Source organism: Bacillus rossius, chromosome 1, assembly GCF_032445375.1.
Source record: "Bacillus rossius redtenbacheri isolate Brsri chromosome 1, Brsri_v3, whole genome shotgun sequence".
NCBI lineage: Eukaryota > Metazoa > Arthropoda > Insecta > Phasmatodea > Bacillidae > Bacillus > Bacillus rossius.
In genome coordinates, this window is record NC_086330.1 from 90,463,610 (window position 1) to 90,480,237 (window position 16,628).

Sequence of the window (16,628 nt, forward strand, 5' to 3'; positions counted from 1 at the left end):
TACTTAACTATGTACCTTTTTTCCACAGTTGCTACAAGGGAAGGTGGTTAGTGTTCTTTGTACATAAAGATTTGCAAATGTTTCTACAGAAATTTACTATCATCTAATGATCGAGAAAAAAGTACCAAAATACTTACTTTAAAGCTAGGGGCTCCGCTTTATAAATCTTGATGTGTTATTAGAGAATATGTGAATAAAAAAATGTAAGTTGTTAGTAAAAAAAAAAAATTATGACTGTTTGGATATTTGTGTAATAGGACAAATATCTGTGTACTGAACGACCTTGCCAGCTATTCCTGCCTCAAAATTTATGACCTAGTACTGGAAATTCCCTTGACCATTACATGCAGCTGCAGTGAAAATATGTGGGAACCTTGCTTTATCTATTGCATGTGATAGTGATTTGCTTTTGTCCTCTACAGGGTAGTACATACATAATGATGTATAGATATAATGGAAGATTATGTTCAGTTTTGCTGTGATGTTTAATTTCTGTATTAATTTAAGTTATGAAAACTTATGATCAATTGTGCTTCAAGGCAATGTCTGATGAGTTGGAATACATTTTAAGGTGGTCTTCACACATTTTTTATGAACATTCCTAATGCATTGTGGCAACGGCAAGCAGCATTCAATTGTAGGATGTACACTAGGCCAGCAGTTCCCAATTTTTTTTTAACCAGGGAACCCTATGATCAACTTTTCTTTTGGCTGAATGCCAACTCCTTCAAAAAAAGTTATTTGACAATAATTGTGCCTGCTTTATTTGAAATTTATCCTGAATCACGGAACCCCAGGGTTCTGCGGAACACCTTTTGGGAACCGCTGCACTAGACGTTGATATTACGAACTCAGATTGAACGAAGGTAGCGATTTTACAAATACATTCTCAGTAACTGTGGAAACAGCAGAAATTTTGATACCAAAATATAAATAATCAGAAAAATTAAAAAAAAAAAATCACAATGAAAGCTTATAAAAATATATATTTTTTTAATGCACAGCATATGTTCTGTGCTGGCTTTAATGCTCTCAGTTATTTTCCTATAAGAAAAAAAAAAATATTCCTTTTAAAAAGTGGCTGCGGTAGCTTTTGCGATGTAAGTGGACGCGCGTGAAACACGTCCCGCTAGGCTGGCACGTGCCAGTGGCAGCGGCGACATCATGACGTATGGCTTACCCCTCCCTTTCCTGGTTTACATTCTTCAGGTTAAAGCTAAACCCTCCCAGAGACAATCTTTTTCTCCCCTCTCTTTATCATTCCAACATTACCTCCCTTTGTGCAACCTTCTGTTTTAGAAACTGTCAACGTCCTTTCTATTTCCCCCCCCTTCCCCCTCCATCCACCCCAACCCATGTGCATCAAAAGCCAGAAGACCACACAGTGTTGTATAGTCCATTACCGGTAAAATTAATATTTTTAAGGCCCTTGTGACAGCCATTTAATGTTAATAAATCTGTATAGGTTATTATAGAACCAGACATAAAATTAAATTAAAAAAATTACTTTTAAACTTTGTTCATTATTCACAGCAGTATTTCTGCAGGAAAATCAGTGACACTTCAAAATTTCTAGGATTAAACATTTTAGCAGGGGCGTAAAATATTTATTTAACCTCAAATGATTTATATCTACGCACCCTTGCCTTCGCATTCAAACATTTCTGTCACATAGCATAGCTATGAAACATGTCACTGGGAAAGTCTTGTCTAACCAGTAGTACTTCTGTTTTTCTTTCCACCCCTCCTTTATCTCACCCATAAAGATTGGATACTGTCATGTACTTGGGCAGAATTAATAAAAGAGGTGAGGAAAATATTTTCATAGGTGGCAAAGCAAGAAGCAGGGGGAAAGGATGCTAAATACATGGTCCACTTGATTATTTTAAGTGAGAAATGTCTAAAATCAGGGGTCAAATACAGAAACATACAGCTTAATCTAAAATTACTTCAAACAGGCCATAGGAACTATGCAATTGCTATCTTCGTAACATGCCAATTAATCACAAACAATAATTCCATGATGACATTAACATATCTTTAAATGTTAACCTGCAACTCTTAAGGGGCCCGCCTACCTGGTCACACACACGGTGTGCAGAGCTTCAGGAAAAACAACGCGATTTCAAAACTACTCAAGATATCCGAGTGGGGTATGTTTACGAAAAGCATTTAAGAGTTCGCTGAGGCCCGAAAAGTACTTTTAATTTTGGATCATGTTTTTAAACTGTATTTCTAGAAGAGTTAAAATGGCTGAAACGCATGTTTTCAGAGTAATTTTTAGGTGTAAAACAAGTCGTACAGATTCTTGAAAGCACTTAAGGGGCTTGCATTACACCTTTATCTTCATTTCCCCGTAATATAAAACTTCGGTCACCGCACAAATTTCACAGTTATCAATTGACGACGAGAAGACTGCGCGCCAGTTCAGAGCCTTGAGCTTAGAGGCGATACCGCGCTAGAAGCACCAGCGAGCGTCGCGCTTATCATCCCGCCTCACTAACACACATAAACCCCTGACGAGGCGGGCCCCTTAAGCGTCATAATTAAAATATTCCCATTTAATTCAGAATCCCCCCATACAATGTACATAGTAACATATTGCTTCATGTTAAGATAGCATGGTTTTTTAAAAAAGATATCTCAATCTATCTATTTATTCACTAATATCAACACATGAAATCATGAATTGTATAATTGTAATTTAATGCCTGTCTATAATATTTTTTAACTTAATTCGTTTACTATTTACACTCGTTTCTTGTTGGTTGATCCATGTCTTCGGACCATTGTCCCCAAACATGTATCCTTCATTTCTCACTTGGGCCGCGTCACAAACATCGCCTTAAGTTTTCTTTCTTCAGCCACTCTTCCTTGCTGAACACACACGCTAGTCACCTGTAAGGCATCGCCCCACTCAATGTATGGTCGCCAAACCGAAAGATGGCTGATATTGCTAATCAATAAAATATACTGATGCCATTGGTCGGATGGTGCTTAGCTTTCCTGTTGTCTTGTGACACTAGCTCCTTCATCTGATGCCTGGAAGCTATCAGAGAGATGTCTCCAAGTTGCACCACAAGTGCCACCTGGGTGTCCCGAGGTTGTGATTGACAGGCAGTGGCCAGTAAACAATGGGCGGCATGTGTCGGGGGACAGGGAAAGGGATTTTTTTGGCCTGACAGGTGACAAATGGCCGGACAGCATGCTTTGTGAGAGGCATGTGTCTGGAGGCCACGTCTCCCATCTCTCACCGGCGGCAAGCGGGCTGGCCGCTTGTGGAATCTTCTTCCCACAACTGCAAAAACAACTAGGCCCTATGTGCTAGTATTACTGCCTATTCCTGCCTGTCACTGCTGCCTGAAGCACAACAGTGTCACTTTAACTTGTGCTAGACACTGCAAATTTCCCCTCCTGCGAAGACTAGTCTCTGTCATGTAGTAGCTCAACAGTTTTTGTAGCGGAGTGTTTCCTCTAAAGCTTAAGCTTGGAGTACTTGTAAAAGGATGAGTGAAATTTTCAGCCCCAACCTCTTAGTTGTAGAAAACATGATACCTTTATTTTTGTAACCTAAATTTCCATTTTCCTCTCTATAGCCCATTGATCAGGAAAGTGAATGAGACAGATCAATTTTCAATATTAACACTTCTAAAATTTTGAAAATCCACAGCTTTCTAAGTAGATGTCAGGGATTGTCAATCAGCCTTCATGCAGAAACTTAATGATTCAGTAGGCGTGAGTCAATTTTACCTAAGCATTACTGATGTAGTGTGCTTCAGTTATTTCTCTAATGGGCACAATACTAAAAACATAACTTATTTCGGGTATGAATTCAAAACCAATCGAAATACGTATGAATATACTTTATCTACCAAATTAAAAATTTTAAATATAATTTTACTGCCTGCTGCCAACAATTAAATAATTACTAGGTACCCATTTCGATGGTAAGTTAAATAAGTAGATTTAACTATAAAAAATCTTTTTCTTTGCTTTAAAATTTATGTACCAGTTCAAAGGTTTCTAAGGTAAATAATACCTTAAAGAACTATGTGTGAACAAAAAACAAAAATCAGTGCTATTAACTTTTTTTTTGTGAAGGAAAGCTGTTTCTATGAAAATGTTTGTTGAGACAGAAACATCTTGTCAATCTTTATTTTCTGTTTTGTGTTACTGCACCAAAAAGTTACTGTGGATTCATGAGTGTGAAGTTAGCACATGTGCACTGTATTACCTCTACGTGTTTCTTTTAAATTCAAATCTAATCGCTATGCTTCTTGCAGTGGCAGGTTTTAAATGATTGGACAGAAGCCTAGAAGCCTTGTGTGTGCTGCATCTATGGGATGCATCTTTTGGCATCTGCTACGAAATGCATATTTGCCAATTCCAAATATTTTTAACTGCTTATATCTTATAGTTTAGTAACTTCTTAAGAATTTTTTTGGATAAGTTTTTCATGGTCACAATAGCTGGTGAAAAAGTAGTTCATATTATTTTGTAAATTAATAATCTTTATAAATGTTAGTTTTAAAAACTATAGAATTTTACAATACTGTTAAATAGTGAAATAGAAATGTTAATGTATAACTTCTACAATGTAATGGAGCACATAAGACTTACCAGAATCAGTATGGATTAACTTAAGCCATGTAGTCCTGGTATGTGCGTGTTTTTTCACAGTTCCCTATAAAGTGATTGGCTTTCACCATTCGTACAGTGTATAGTAACTTATGTAATAGGTGGGACAGAGCGTTAACCGTGTAAGTTGAATTCGCGTAAGTCGGGGTACAATTTTGCATACAAATTATATTTAATTGGGACCTGAAACTAAAGAAAACAAATATTTGATAATATACATAATCCGATCAACAGGTTAAATTTTCACACGGACTTGTTTATCACGCCATAATTTTAACATTGTGTCCATCTGAGCAATAATATGATGTTCATGAATTATGCCTGAATTCAAAGATTAAGCTTTTTTCACAGCTTCGAGATTTTTTTCATTATCTTTTATAATTGTTTTGTCTGTCGATTCGCGTAGATCAAACTTCTTTGCCAATTCACAAATTTTTGATAGTGTTAATTTTACTTTCCAAAGATAATGATTCTCTTTTCCTTATTTGGTGCTGAAGAATCATTTATACTTCATTTGAAAGACATACAAGAATTTATAAAGTGTCTGTAGATATAACGAACACACAGTATAACACAAAAAAAAATTGCAGCTATGCATCGATTCCATGTGAAATGATGTATGAACATGTAAGTTGAACAATAGTGTTGAGGAGTTTGAGAATCGACGAGAAGATTAAAAATTGTGTAACTCCAGATTCGCATAAGATGGGGTTTTGTAAGTAGTATTACTGTAAAGCACAAGGTTTTTAAATGTGCCTTAAGTTTTGCATTAAGTTTTTTTTACTTGTAATTTTAGGTTCACGGTACGTTGTCATAGTTGTGGGTTGCTAATAAGGCCTTATCATTTTGGGTGCTCCTGATGGTTAGAAAAAGAAATGCTTTGAATCAACACAATTGAGGGGTGGTCAAAGTGAATCTGATAGAATTAAATTTATTTTGTATTAAACACTGATCTTTGAATGAGGTCATTTTCCCAAGAATTTTATGCAGCTGTAGCCAAACCAGAGCATTGTCTGAAAGGGTACATATGTCAATATTATATACATAAAAAGTGTCTTATTTGTCATTTTGGTATAGGGTGACAACCTTCTTGGGCCTTGAAAAGTGGTTCAATGAATGAATTAATGTGTAGATACACACATCAGTTTGGGACTTGTTTTGTTATAAATTCATGTGTGTGGAGAAAAGTGTGAAGAGCCAGGAAGATCTGAGTGTGAGGTTTGTTATTGCAGGGTGCGACCATAAAGACAGATGAGGACACGGGTAAGATTGTGATTGCGCGGATCATGCACGGAGGGGCCGCGGACCGCTCGGGCCTGATCCATGTTGGGGATGAGGTGTGTGAGGTGAACGGCATCAACGTGGAAGGCAAGACACCCAATGATGTCCTCAAGATCTTGGTAGGTTTACACACGAGAGATTTTTTTTTTTTTTTTGGCACGTCTTTGTCCAAGTTCACTGAATCGATGCGTTGAAGGGACCTTATCACACGTATGCATTTTCTAATATTAAAGGGCTTTCAACCTGTGGTTGGAATGGCACAACAAATATATTTTCTTCTTCCTCTGTTCTTTTATTATTCTTACATCTTGTAAGTGGGCCGCACACTGAATAAACAGATTTCATGAAACAAATTTTATGAAATTAGTTTTATGAAAATTTTTCTTTGTTCATTTCACAGCAATTAAAGTAAACATTTCGTTTCAACAGTGTCGTCCTACAAAGAAGAGGATGTGCTAATGCCCTATTGGTAGCTGCAAAATAAAAAAAAATTAAACATTACACCTATTTCTCACTTAGCACGACTTATTCGTTCCTAAAAATGCTTGTGTTATTGAAAATTGCGTATTCTGAAGCATTAGTTTCCATAAATAGCAAGGCTAATTTAATTAATGTGTTCCAAAATAGACTAGGAAAAAATACTTTACGTAATATAAATGAGTTCAATAATACTCTGTGCTGTTTATGATAATTTATGGCACAAATTTTGAATTTTAAGTTTCATTTTTCATTTTTAAAGAAGGAAACCAAAAAATAAAGTTACATTTTTAATTTCATTTAATTTTGATTCCATTACTGTACTCTCCAACATGATCTTATGTGACCCAGTGCACCTGCGCTTGTTCGCAGGCCCAATTAGATACTTTTGCTGACGATTGGTTATCGCAGCATCTCGGCCGCAGTTTGCATCACGTTTTCTCCCTGTAACAGTATGACTTTTCGTGCTAGCGAACGCTACCCCAAGCCCCGCGCTAGCATCTTTCATTTCTCGGAGGCAAGCATAGGTAAGCTGTTTGGCAGCACATCGAGGAGCATATTACAGTCCTCGGCGACGCCTCGGGACGGTCCACACGATGCTTTTCCCAAGCTACTTAGCAAGTTTTGACCCCCCTTCCCTCATCTCCCACCTGTCGCTTCTTGGGAACTCCTACCCCGGAGCATCGACCTCCAGTGAACCCACGCAGGGTACATGGTCTCTCCAAAGACATACGTCCTTGTCCGACAGCCCTCAGCAAGCTCTAGCGGCGGCTAAAATCCCTAACCTTGCTTTGTCCACTGGTTGCGAGTGCGCCCAGTCCACTCTAGCGGACATTTCTGTGACCCTCCAGCCAGTTTCTCATCTTGGCCGCCAGAGGGCACTACTCATCCCTCCCATAAGAGACAGCTTGTTATCGACTTTGGAAGCAGTCGCGGTGCGATTGCGACCTTAGTTCACCCGCGACCCTGGTGAGCGCGCGGCGAGCGCTTTTGCAGTCTGCATCTTCGGATTCCTTCGAGCCATTACAACCCCTCCCCCCCTCCTTCCTTGGATGGGCGCTGTACTTTTCTTTAATTAGGCGCGCCGGCACCATTTTTGGACATTCGGCGGGCAGCATCTGGACAGAATGGACCACGCGTCGCAATTCGCGAGAGTCCACCTCAGTATTATTTCCAAGACTTGACACTACGTCATGTAGTCTCGAATGTCAAGGCATAGATGCCTTATTTTTCTAATTTTTAAAAACACTCCCTCTCCAACAAACAGGCGCCATGACGCCATGTTGACTGCTGGACTCCGGCCAGCGAGCATCAGACCTCCGGTCCTACAATATTTATGAACCTTTGGAATATCATTTAAATTACTACGTTTGAAGAGATAAGAACTATATAAAACTTTCGTTCTGGACTTTAATCTACAGAAACATCCGGTGCCAGGACCGCCAGTTTTTAGGACATAGGATTTGGTTAAATTCATTTCAAAAGCAAATTAAAAACAAAATGTAATTGTCTTTCTTTTGGGCCTGCGAGCTCTAGTAAAACAAGGGTCAAGTTTAAGAGATATGGTTGTTTTTCCTTTTATATGTATTTTGTTGCCCCGGGGCTCCCTTATGTTTGTAATTAATGTATTTAATACATATTTACTTAATGATAAAGATAAAAGAAAAGAAAAAGCTAAGTAAATAATTTTAGTAAAATGGCAGTTATATAAATCAAACCAGCATTTTTTTTATTTCATTATTATTCATCCTCAATCTATATAGCCTCCTAGAGTTTCTAGTAGGTTATAAGTAAATTCCTTTGTACGACATCTGGGCACCTCTGTGATAATAATTGTTGTTTTTTTGTTTGTGGGCTGACGCTTCCAAGGCAATATTTTTTACTTATTCTTTTTTAGTATTTTTTCGGAAGCCCAGCGTACGTTACAACTCAACGATAAATATGTCACACCATTAATCTTTATATGCCTCCTATTGCACTTTGTATGACAAATACGACACCGCGTAACGGGCGATACACGTGGTTATGTACTTTATCGTCAGTCGGCTGGCTGACTTGCCCATCCAGGCGTGACCTTCAACTCACGTCGCGTATCTTTCCAAACCATCCTTTACTGACAGTGAAACCGATATTACATTTTAATTTTTCAAAAATTAAAGTGCTTACCGTGTCTTATTGCGTAATCGTCGCACAGTTTATAATAAGATATAGTTTAAATTAGGGGTGGGATTTTTATGCGAAAAAAAATTGTTCTTATGTAAAGTTATTCATAAAAACATAACCCATTCATGGAAAGTATGTTTATTTAAAAATTAGAGTATAAAAAAGCACGCCAAACAATTTAAATTAATAAGTCATGCAACAAAAACCTTTTTTCAACTTAAATAGAAAAACTAAATCTGTGACTCCAATGCGAGCCTGAACTAACTCATAACTATCGTCGTAGTACACACCACGAAATAGTGCGGGCTATCAAATGTAGTAAATTTGGCACAAGACAGAGAGTGAGCGTTGCATGCAATTGACGAGATATCAATATCGATATTCAACTACATGTGCGGGCTCTATACAGGAAACAACATAGCCAAACATGAATGATGCCAACTAGCGCTGGCTACATTTTTATAAATGGTACACCGCGATGACGCAGACTTACAGACAAAGGTTATAACATTTAAAAACGTCTTTAAAAGAAAATTGTGCGCACAGTTGACTTGCTTAAAACTAAAGTGCGACCAACATAAGCGTGGCCATGTCAATCTGCGCGCCGTAATACTTTTAGTTTTGTCTCAAATACTTGAACACGATGCCTAGGGCCTGGAAAATTTCGGTGTTTTCAGTATGCAAAAAGCGGTACTTTCAAATTAGAAAAGCGGTGGTTTAAAGTCGGTATTTTCGTTATGCAATGGAAATTTTACCGGTATTTTAAATGTTGACTAAATTGTGCAGTTATTGAATATAATAGTTTACATATTTAATAAACAATCCATGTATACTAGGAATAGGCTAATATGCATAACAGCCAATTAAATCCAAAACAGTTACACAAAACAGACACGTTGCTATAGATGTTTGCAACTACAAATTTTCTTTCTTTTTTTTTTTTTGGCTGCCAATGTCACATGCTTAGCCGACTTTAGGTGTTTGTCAATGAAATCTTTTCTATCCCATGAAACTTTACAGTTGCAAAATTTGCACATCACTGTGCTATTGTCAGTACAATAAAACCCATGTTTCTGATACTGATATGCTCGTATTTAATGGAACACGGGGTTGCCACTTGAACAAACCCCAGCGCACAAATGAGAAGAAACTTAGTGTGAACTATACCCCAGATCAATTTTGAGCATCAAAACCATACACGAACACGGCTTATGTTAAAATAAGGTAATTATGCTGAAACACAAGACTTGGGTTAAAGGATACTTTAACCTTGTGTGGATCAAGTAGAAAACATTCGGCTATAAAGGAAAGAAATAAGAACAATGCTATCCTGAAATGCTGTGACATGTTTATGGAGTAGATAATCACAGCGACAGACCAACAGGATGCGCTCCTGCCCTTGCCGTCAGCGATGTTTATTTTGACAGCTCAAGCAATTATCTTTTCCACGTCCCTTCGCAGCGTAAAAAAAAAGAGAAAAAAAAACATGCTGACAGTTTCTCACGCAGAAGGTTGAAATAAGGGAGGGAATGTGTTGAAATGTTAGTTGGAGGGGGGGGGGGAAATTGTTTTTACATGGTTTGTGGCTCTGGGAGGGATGAGCCTTGAAGAATTAGCAAAGGATGGGAGAGGTAAGCGTCACGTCATGTATGACGTCAAGCCGCCGGGCGGGTAAGATAACATGACAGCTGAGACGGCTTTTCGTGCGATAGTGGAAGCGCCGAGCTCGTCTAGACACTGCCGCGTGGACAGTCTAGAGGGGTGGTATCTATTTTTAGACGTCTTTTGTATGCCTGGCTGCTTACAGTACAGCTCTCGCCAAGATAAACGTGAACACACAGAGCCCAACAAAGTGTAACAGACTTGTTTTTCAGCCGATTTTACTAAAATTTACGAACTTTCTCTGCTCAAATTTTTCATGTTTTCTCAAAAAACGGTCATATAAACGGAATGGACGCATCAGAGGGGGCTCGCTTGGGCGGGATTCTACTGTAATGGTACTTTTCGGGGATATATTCGCAGTGTAATATAGAAATGTTGTGGTTTTCGCGAATGTACTTACTTTTCGCGTTTTCATGCGAAATTCGCGCGAATTTTCGCAAAATTCGCGATCGCGAAAAATTCCAGGCCCTAACGATGCCTTAAGCACGTAGAGTTACTGGCAGCTGAATGGGCAGACGTTGCTTTTGTTTGAGTGAATTCCTTGCCTCTGGGTAGACTGAGTTCACAGCCCGGACTGTGGCCAGGCAACAACGGTACTTCATGGCGGCATACGCACGGACGTAAAAAAATTTGGTTCTTTACACTCCATAGTCGCAATTTAACTTGCCATAGCTGATGTTTGTACAACAGCCGATAGCTTTGTCAGACCTGCGCGAACATCTCTTTCCCCCTTGTTTGCCTGGCTAATTGTATCCTACGGCACATCTGTTGTTTACAAAAGTTGAAACAGACTTTGTGGCGTCGTGCTCGATCCCCCCCCCCCCCCCCCCCCTCTCTCTCTCTCTCTCTTGTGGAGATTTTGCGCTAACTGAAATTTACAGACATGCTATTCAAGACTGGGGCAGTAAAATTAACATTGCGCTAAAGAATCTGTGCAATCTGAAGACGTGCTAAGTGAGGGATAGGAGTACTTGGCTTATCCACTTACTTTCATGAAAACCTTGGTGGTTGTGCAACTATGTGAAATTGGTTTTTCATGAAACTCAGATCTCAGTGTGCATCAATATTAGTTTTTTTCCATTGAATGGTTGCATGACTTTCATGTTGAAACTGGTTTCATTTAAGAGTTTCTACAGTGTATGGCCCCGCCTTATATCTTCATTTACTGTTCTTAATAAACATTTTGGTATTTTTGGGTATTTTCTACAGCAAATTCCTCTGAGAGTTTGTCTGTCAAAAGTTGTTGGATGAGAGCCATATTAATATTTAATTTACCAATTTTATTTTATTTGTTATCATTGTTGTATGCTTACCTATGGCTAGATGTCTTAGTTAGTATTTTGATTTTATCACAATAATAATTATAAATGAGTCCCCGTTTAATTTTCTCTTTGTAATGCTTTTACTGTTTTTTTTTTTTTTTAAATTGTAATGGTGATACAAGTGAATAATATACTTATACATAAACTCTATAATTTTTTTAATGACAAACTTATTTTTCTGTTGCCTATGATGTAAAAATATAGTTTTAATTTTTGTTAATAATAGAGCATGAATAACTTTTAAACAGAATAATGTGAACCCAAACAAACATTTAGTATCTAACAATAGCTGTATTGTGAAACATTGAGCGAAGATGACATCACTGCAAATTTATATAATTACGTATTAGAGCTGTGCTGATACGAATCGGCAGAAGCCGATTTTGCTGAATTTTAGTTGAATCAGCATTTATGCCAATTCATGATACACTTTTTAATTTTCAACCAGTATTATTGAAAAATAAAAGTGCCTATCATAATTTGCCCTTTTCTCTTTTCGTACTACATGCTTTGAACATCATCTATTAGCTACGTGTGCCAGCCGTACATATCACTAGCCTATGTTTTAATAACATTCTTGAATCTAATAAATAGATCATAAATAAACAATAGCACGTTAAAGTTAGATAAGAACAAAACCTTGCTTTCTTTAGAGCATGGCTACCGCTAAACACAATGGAAAATACTAACTGCTTCAACTGTAAAGATATGTTTATAATATTGTGACGGAGACATTTTTTAATTAACTTACATAAAGTGTTTAAAATTGAATAAAAAAATAACCAAATTATATAGGACTTTACATTACATAAATTACTTTTACTGTTTCCTGTGAAAAGCGACCACATGAAATTCATTTTCGTATAAATATTTGGTACTATAAATTTTTGCCACCGTACGCATTAATATGGTTTTGAAACTCCCGTTCTTAAATTGTAAACATTTACAAAGTCTTGCAATTTTGCACATTTTAAATACATTTTTTTTTTTAACTTTGTATTTTGTGAATCAATATATTTAATAATTATCTATTATTAAATAATCTTATTTTATAAACTTACATATTGAAGAATTAAATTTTCCAGACTCCATTATAAAATTCATGTTTCAATAAGCAACTAACAGGTCGTTAACAATCTAAGGAAAACAAGCTGGAAAAAAAAGTTTTAAAAAAAAGAGAGGTTATGTTCCATTTCTAAACTAAAATATATGTGCATTTGCATTGCAAGTTTTTCTTAGAATGAGTTATTTGGGTAATTTAGTAAATTTTAAAAAAATATTTTTACCAAAATGTGTTTTTTTTTGTATCTGTTCGGAATCAGTGAATATGCAACAGTTGTATCGGCATATCGGAAAAATTTTGTGAATTGGTACGGCTCTAATAATTATGATTTGTTATTTTTATTCTACATGTTAGGTCTGATGTGTGTGTCACACTATATGACCTTACATTTTGTAAATGAGTAAAGTCCTATTAGAGTTGTAGCAAATAAATTTTATAGTAATTTTGATCTGCAATAAATGTGATAACTATCTTTAAAAACTATAGGTATTTGCATGACCGTAGCAATAGCTTTCACATGGGGGGTGTCCGCGGGTAAAAGCTAAAAATTTAAACGCTCAAATCTAGTCATTTAACAATTACTTAAACATGAAATGGGTACACACTAGTTCAGATACATACAATTAAGCTAACTTACATACAAACAATAATTACTTTAAGTACATTAAAATAAAATTTATAAGTAATGTCCGTAAAGAATTTAATTTACTATAATAAAAGTAACAAAGTAGAAGATAGATAACATAAACAATAATATTGTATATCAATAGTTTTTTTTTAAACTACATAGGTGTTTTTATTCTATCTTTGTGATGCTTCAACTTTTATTTATTTCCGTATTGCGCAATCAACATAAAACATTTTGACATAAAAAATACTACAATCAATTAAAACATTTGGCATTAAAAAACCTTCAAAATAAAATAATAAATTAGAGGTAAAAAGTTAAAAAATTGAAAACTTCAAAGTATAAATTTAGCATTTTACATCTTATGGCCAACATATTTATGATTTCATCTGAATCCAGTTCAGAAACTATGTCACGAACGCTCATCAACGCAAGCCCAGTTAGTCGTTCATTTCCCATGCTGTTTCTCAAGTAGTTTTTTAACCTCTTTAGGGTTGAAAAACATATTTCTGGGGTTGCTGTGGACACTGGGTGTGTGGCCAAAATAGTGAGCAGCTTTTTTATAGTAGGAAGAAATTGATTCTCGCACTGATCTAGACTTTCTAGTGTGGTGGATGGCTTTTTCGCCATATGTTCCCAATGATTCTGCCATATTTCATACTCACTTGAAAAATTATTTGCCTCAGTTTCTCCCAAAAATAATAGTGCTATTTTTTTTAAGCCTTTCGCTTATCCTGGATCTTTATTGATCTTCTCAGGCAGAAGCATTTGAATCCATTCTATTGTTTTTTCATGTGGTTTAAAGCGTGCATCAAGTTTTGTAATCACATGGTCTGAACCATACTGTGCGCAAGGTAAGTTCAAAACGTCACAGCATCCTTCATGCTGAACCAGCCAAGGATGATTTAAAGAAAAAGATCGTAAAAAGTAACAAGTTTCTTAAGAATGCAGGAGGTGTAGGGGAAAAACTCGGCGCACCATCTACAGAAGAGCCCAAGTTCAATGCAAGACTAATTTTTTATTCTCGTTAGTAACAATAACAAATATGTGAACCGATGTTCAAGCATAACAAAGAATTAAAAGATAATACATAAGTGGTATACTATACAATTTGTAATACTTTACACAATACAGAAAAAAAGGTCAGGTGGTGACTCAATCGGTAAACGATATTTTAACTATAACAGCCTATTTTAACCAGTGACCTGCAGTCAAACCAGCTACGCAAAGATTTGAAACAAAATGACAACACACTATAAATATTTACGGCGAGCGAGCCATATGGTCATGGGCGAAGGGAGAACAACTGATAAGGAACGTGACCAACGAAAGAAAAGGGAAAATGACAAACACAACTCTAAATTAACAAGCCACTACAAACACAGTAAACAAACAAACTTCGTTAAGGTTCCAATTTACTCACGCCCATGACCACGGCTTCGACGTCACCAAGTGCACAAGTGCACACACCAAACGTCAAGGCAGACTGCAGGTAGCGACACCGCTAATAGCGTGTTTATATACAAGTTAACTAGGGGCGGAGTAAGCACACAGGGGAGAGGGGAAGGAAGAGGGGAACTAGCCCGAACCGTCCAGACTGAACTGGCTTGACCGAGCACACACCAGCGGAGGGGAGGCAAGGAGGGGCAGGGGAGGTGAGAAGGAAATCACCACACACACAGCGAGCGCAGTCACGTATCAGCCGGCGGACAGTGAGGAGACGTGAGTAGACACGTAGCAGCCGGCGGACAGGTGAGACATGCGTAAGCACGGCTCAAAACCCCCCCCTCTAACGAAGACTTCCAGGCGAAGAACTTTAGGCAGATGTAGTAACTTCTATCCACCGAAGTAGCCGACGAGGATATGACCCAGCAGGTCCAGAGTCCATGTGTAGAAATTCAGCCATCCATCAGGGGTTCCGCCTTCCGGTAGAAACTCTGCAACTCCCAGAGTCCAGCTGACTAAACAATACTTGTGTGTGAAGTCAGTTCATACTCCACTCATTTCTGTCCGGCACCAACACATGATATCCTCTTGTAGTCACATAACGGGCCGAGGAGCATCGGAGCAGCCAAAAACTAACCAGTCCATAATAAATGGCGATACCCAGGTCACTCGACGAAAAGATGCAGGAGTCTGAGCTAGTCCGCGAATATCCGGCTGTCGTGATGCATCCACCAGCGAACCAGTCCGGTCCTTGCGGCAGCAAACAGAATCTCCACTGCTCCATTCAGAGCGGAACCCCGCCAGGCACATGAAGGGAGCCAAGTAGCTTCGGCTGCCAAGACACTATCCCAACTGCAGTAGTGCCTTCCAAGGCGGGCCCAGCGAAAGAAGAAGCGCTGCAACAAACTCGAAGAGGGATGTGAGGAGGGAGAACACAACGGGAGTGCTTACCCCTCAGACACATGAACACCTATCTATATCAAAACGTTAACTTAAAACATGAGCATATTACAACCTTACAATAAAAATGAAGATAAAGATCTACTCACAAGTCAAATAAGTATAAGTAATGCACAATAGAATATCTTCAGATTATTAAAGTTACGCATGGTAAAGCTTCAAATGTGAGACATGACATTTTCTCTGCTTACCCCTACGGCCTTGCTGCGACAAAAGTACTGTGTTCCTCCCCAAAAAACGCGAAATGACGTAAGGTCCTACGTAGGGCGGAATAAATTTGGATCCTACTTGATTAACTTTAGAAGGGAGAGAAAAATTCCTGGCCAGAACGATATCTCCAGTGGTAAAGGGGGGATCTAACCTACCACTGTTATACCTGTCGCAAACAGATTCTCTAGCTTTCTGAAGATTACATGCTACTGAATCTAACACTTTCTCCATGGCATCCTGTTCCAACGGACTGTCAATGGAGAGTAAACCCCAAATACTTAACAGGGGATGGGTGAGCTCTCGTCCCAAAAAGGGGACGGAAGGTGAGAAACCTGTGGAGGAATGTACAACACTATTAAGAGCTATGTTGATAAATTCAAGATCACGATCCCACAAGGTGTGGTCGTGGCGGTAGTATACTGTGAAAATGGACTTTAACACCTTGTTAACTCTCTCAGACATGTTGCCCTGAGGAAAGTAAGCACTGCTGAAGACAGGTTTGATGGCCCACTCAAGGCACATCTCACTCCACTCAGAAGATCTAAAATAAGTGGCGTTATCTGAAACAATCACTGAGGGTGCACCAAAAAACTTCCAAATTTGACGTCGCAATGCTAAGGTTATAGAGGAGGCTTTGAAATTACGCAAGGGAAGCAAAAAAATAAATTTAGAAAATATATCCACCACAACAAGCAAACAAGTGTTTCCTAATTTAGAACGTACCAAAGGTCCAAAGATATCTACATGCACCGTATGCCAAGGAGCGACGGGTGGATCA

General features: G+C 37.9%; 1 protein-coding gene across 20 annotated transcripts in view; it reads left to right on the top strand.

Annotated features, from left to right (window-relative positions):
- The window catches only part of LOC134539655 (MAGUK p55 subfamily member 7), a 130,731-nt gene that overhangs the window by 17,164 nt on the left and 96,939 nt on the right, over positions 1-16,628 (top strand). For all 20 annotated transcript variants that reach the window (XM_063381845.1, XM_063381918.1, XM_063381911.1 and 17 more), the window contains one exon: positions 5,871-6,038. In XM_063381845.1, the coding sequence (XP_063237915.1) occupies positions 5,871-6,038 (168 nt within the window). The remainder of the gene's footprint in view (positions 1-5,870; positions 6,039-16,628) is intronic.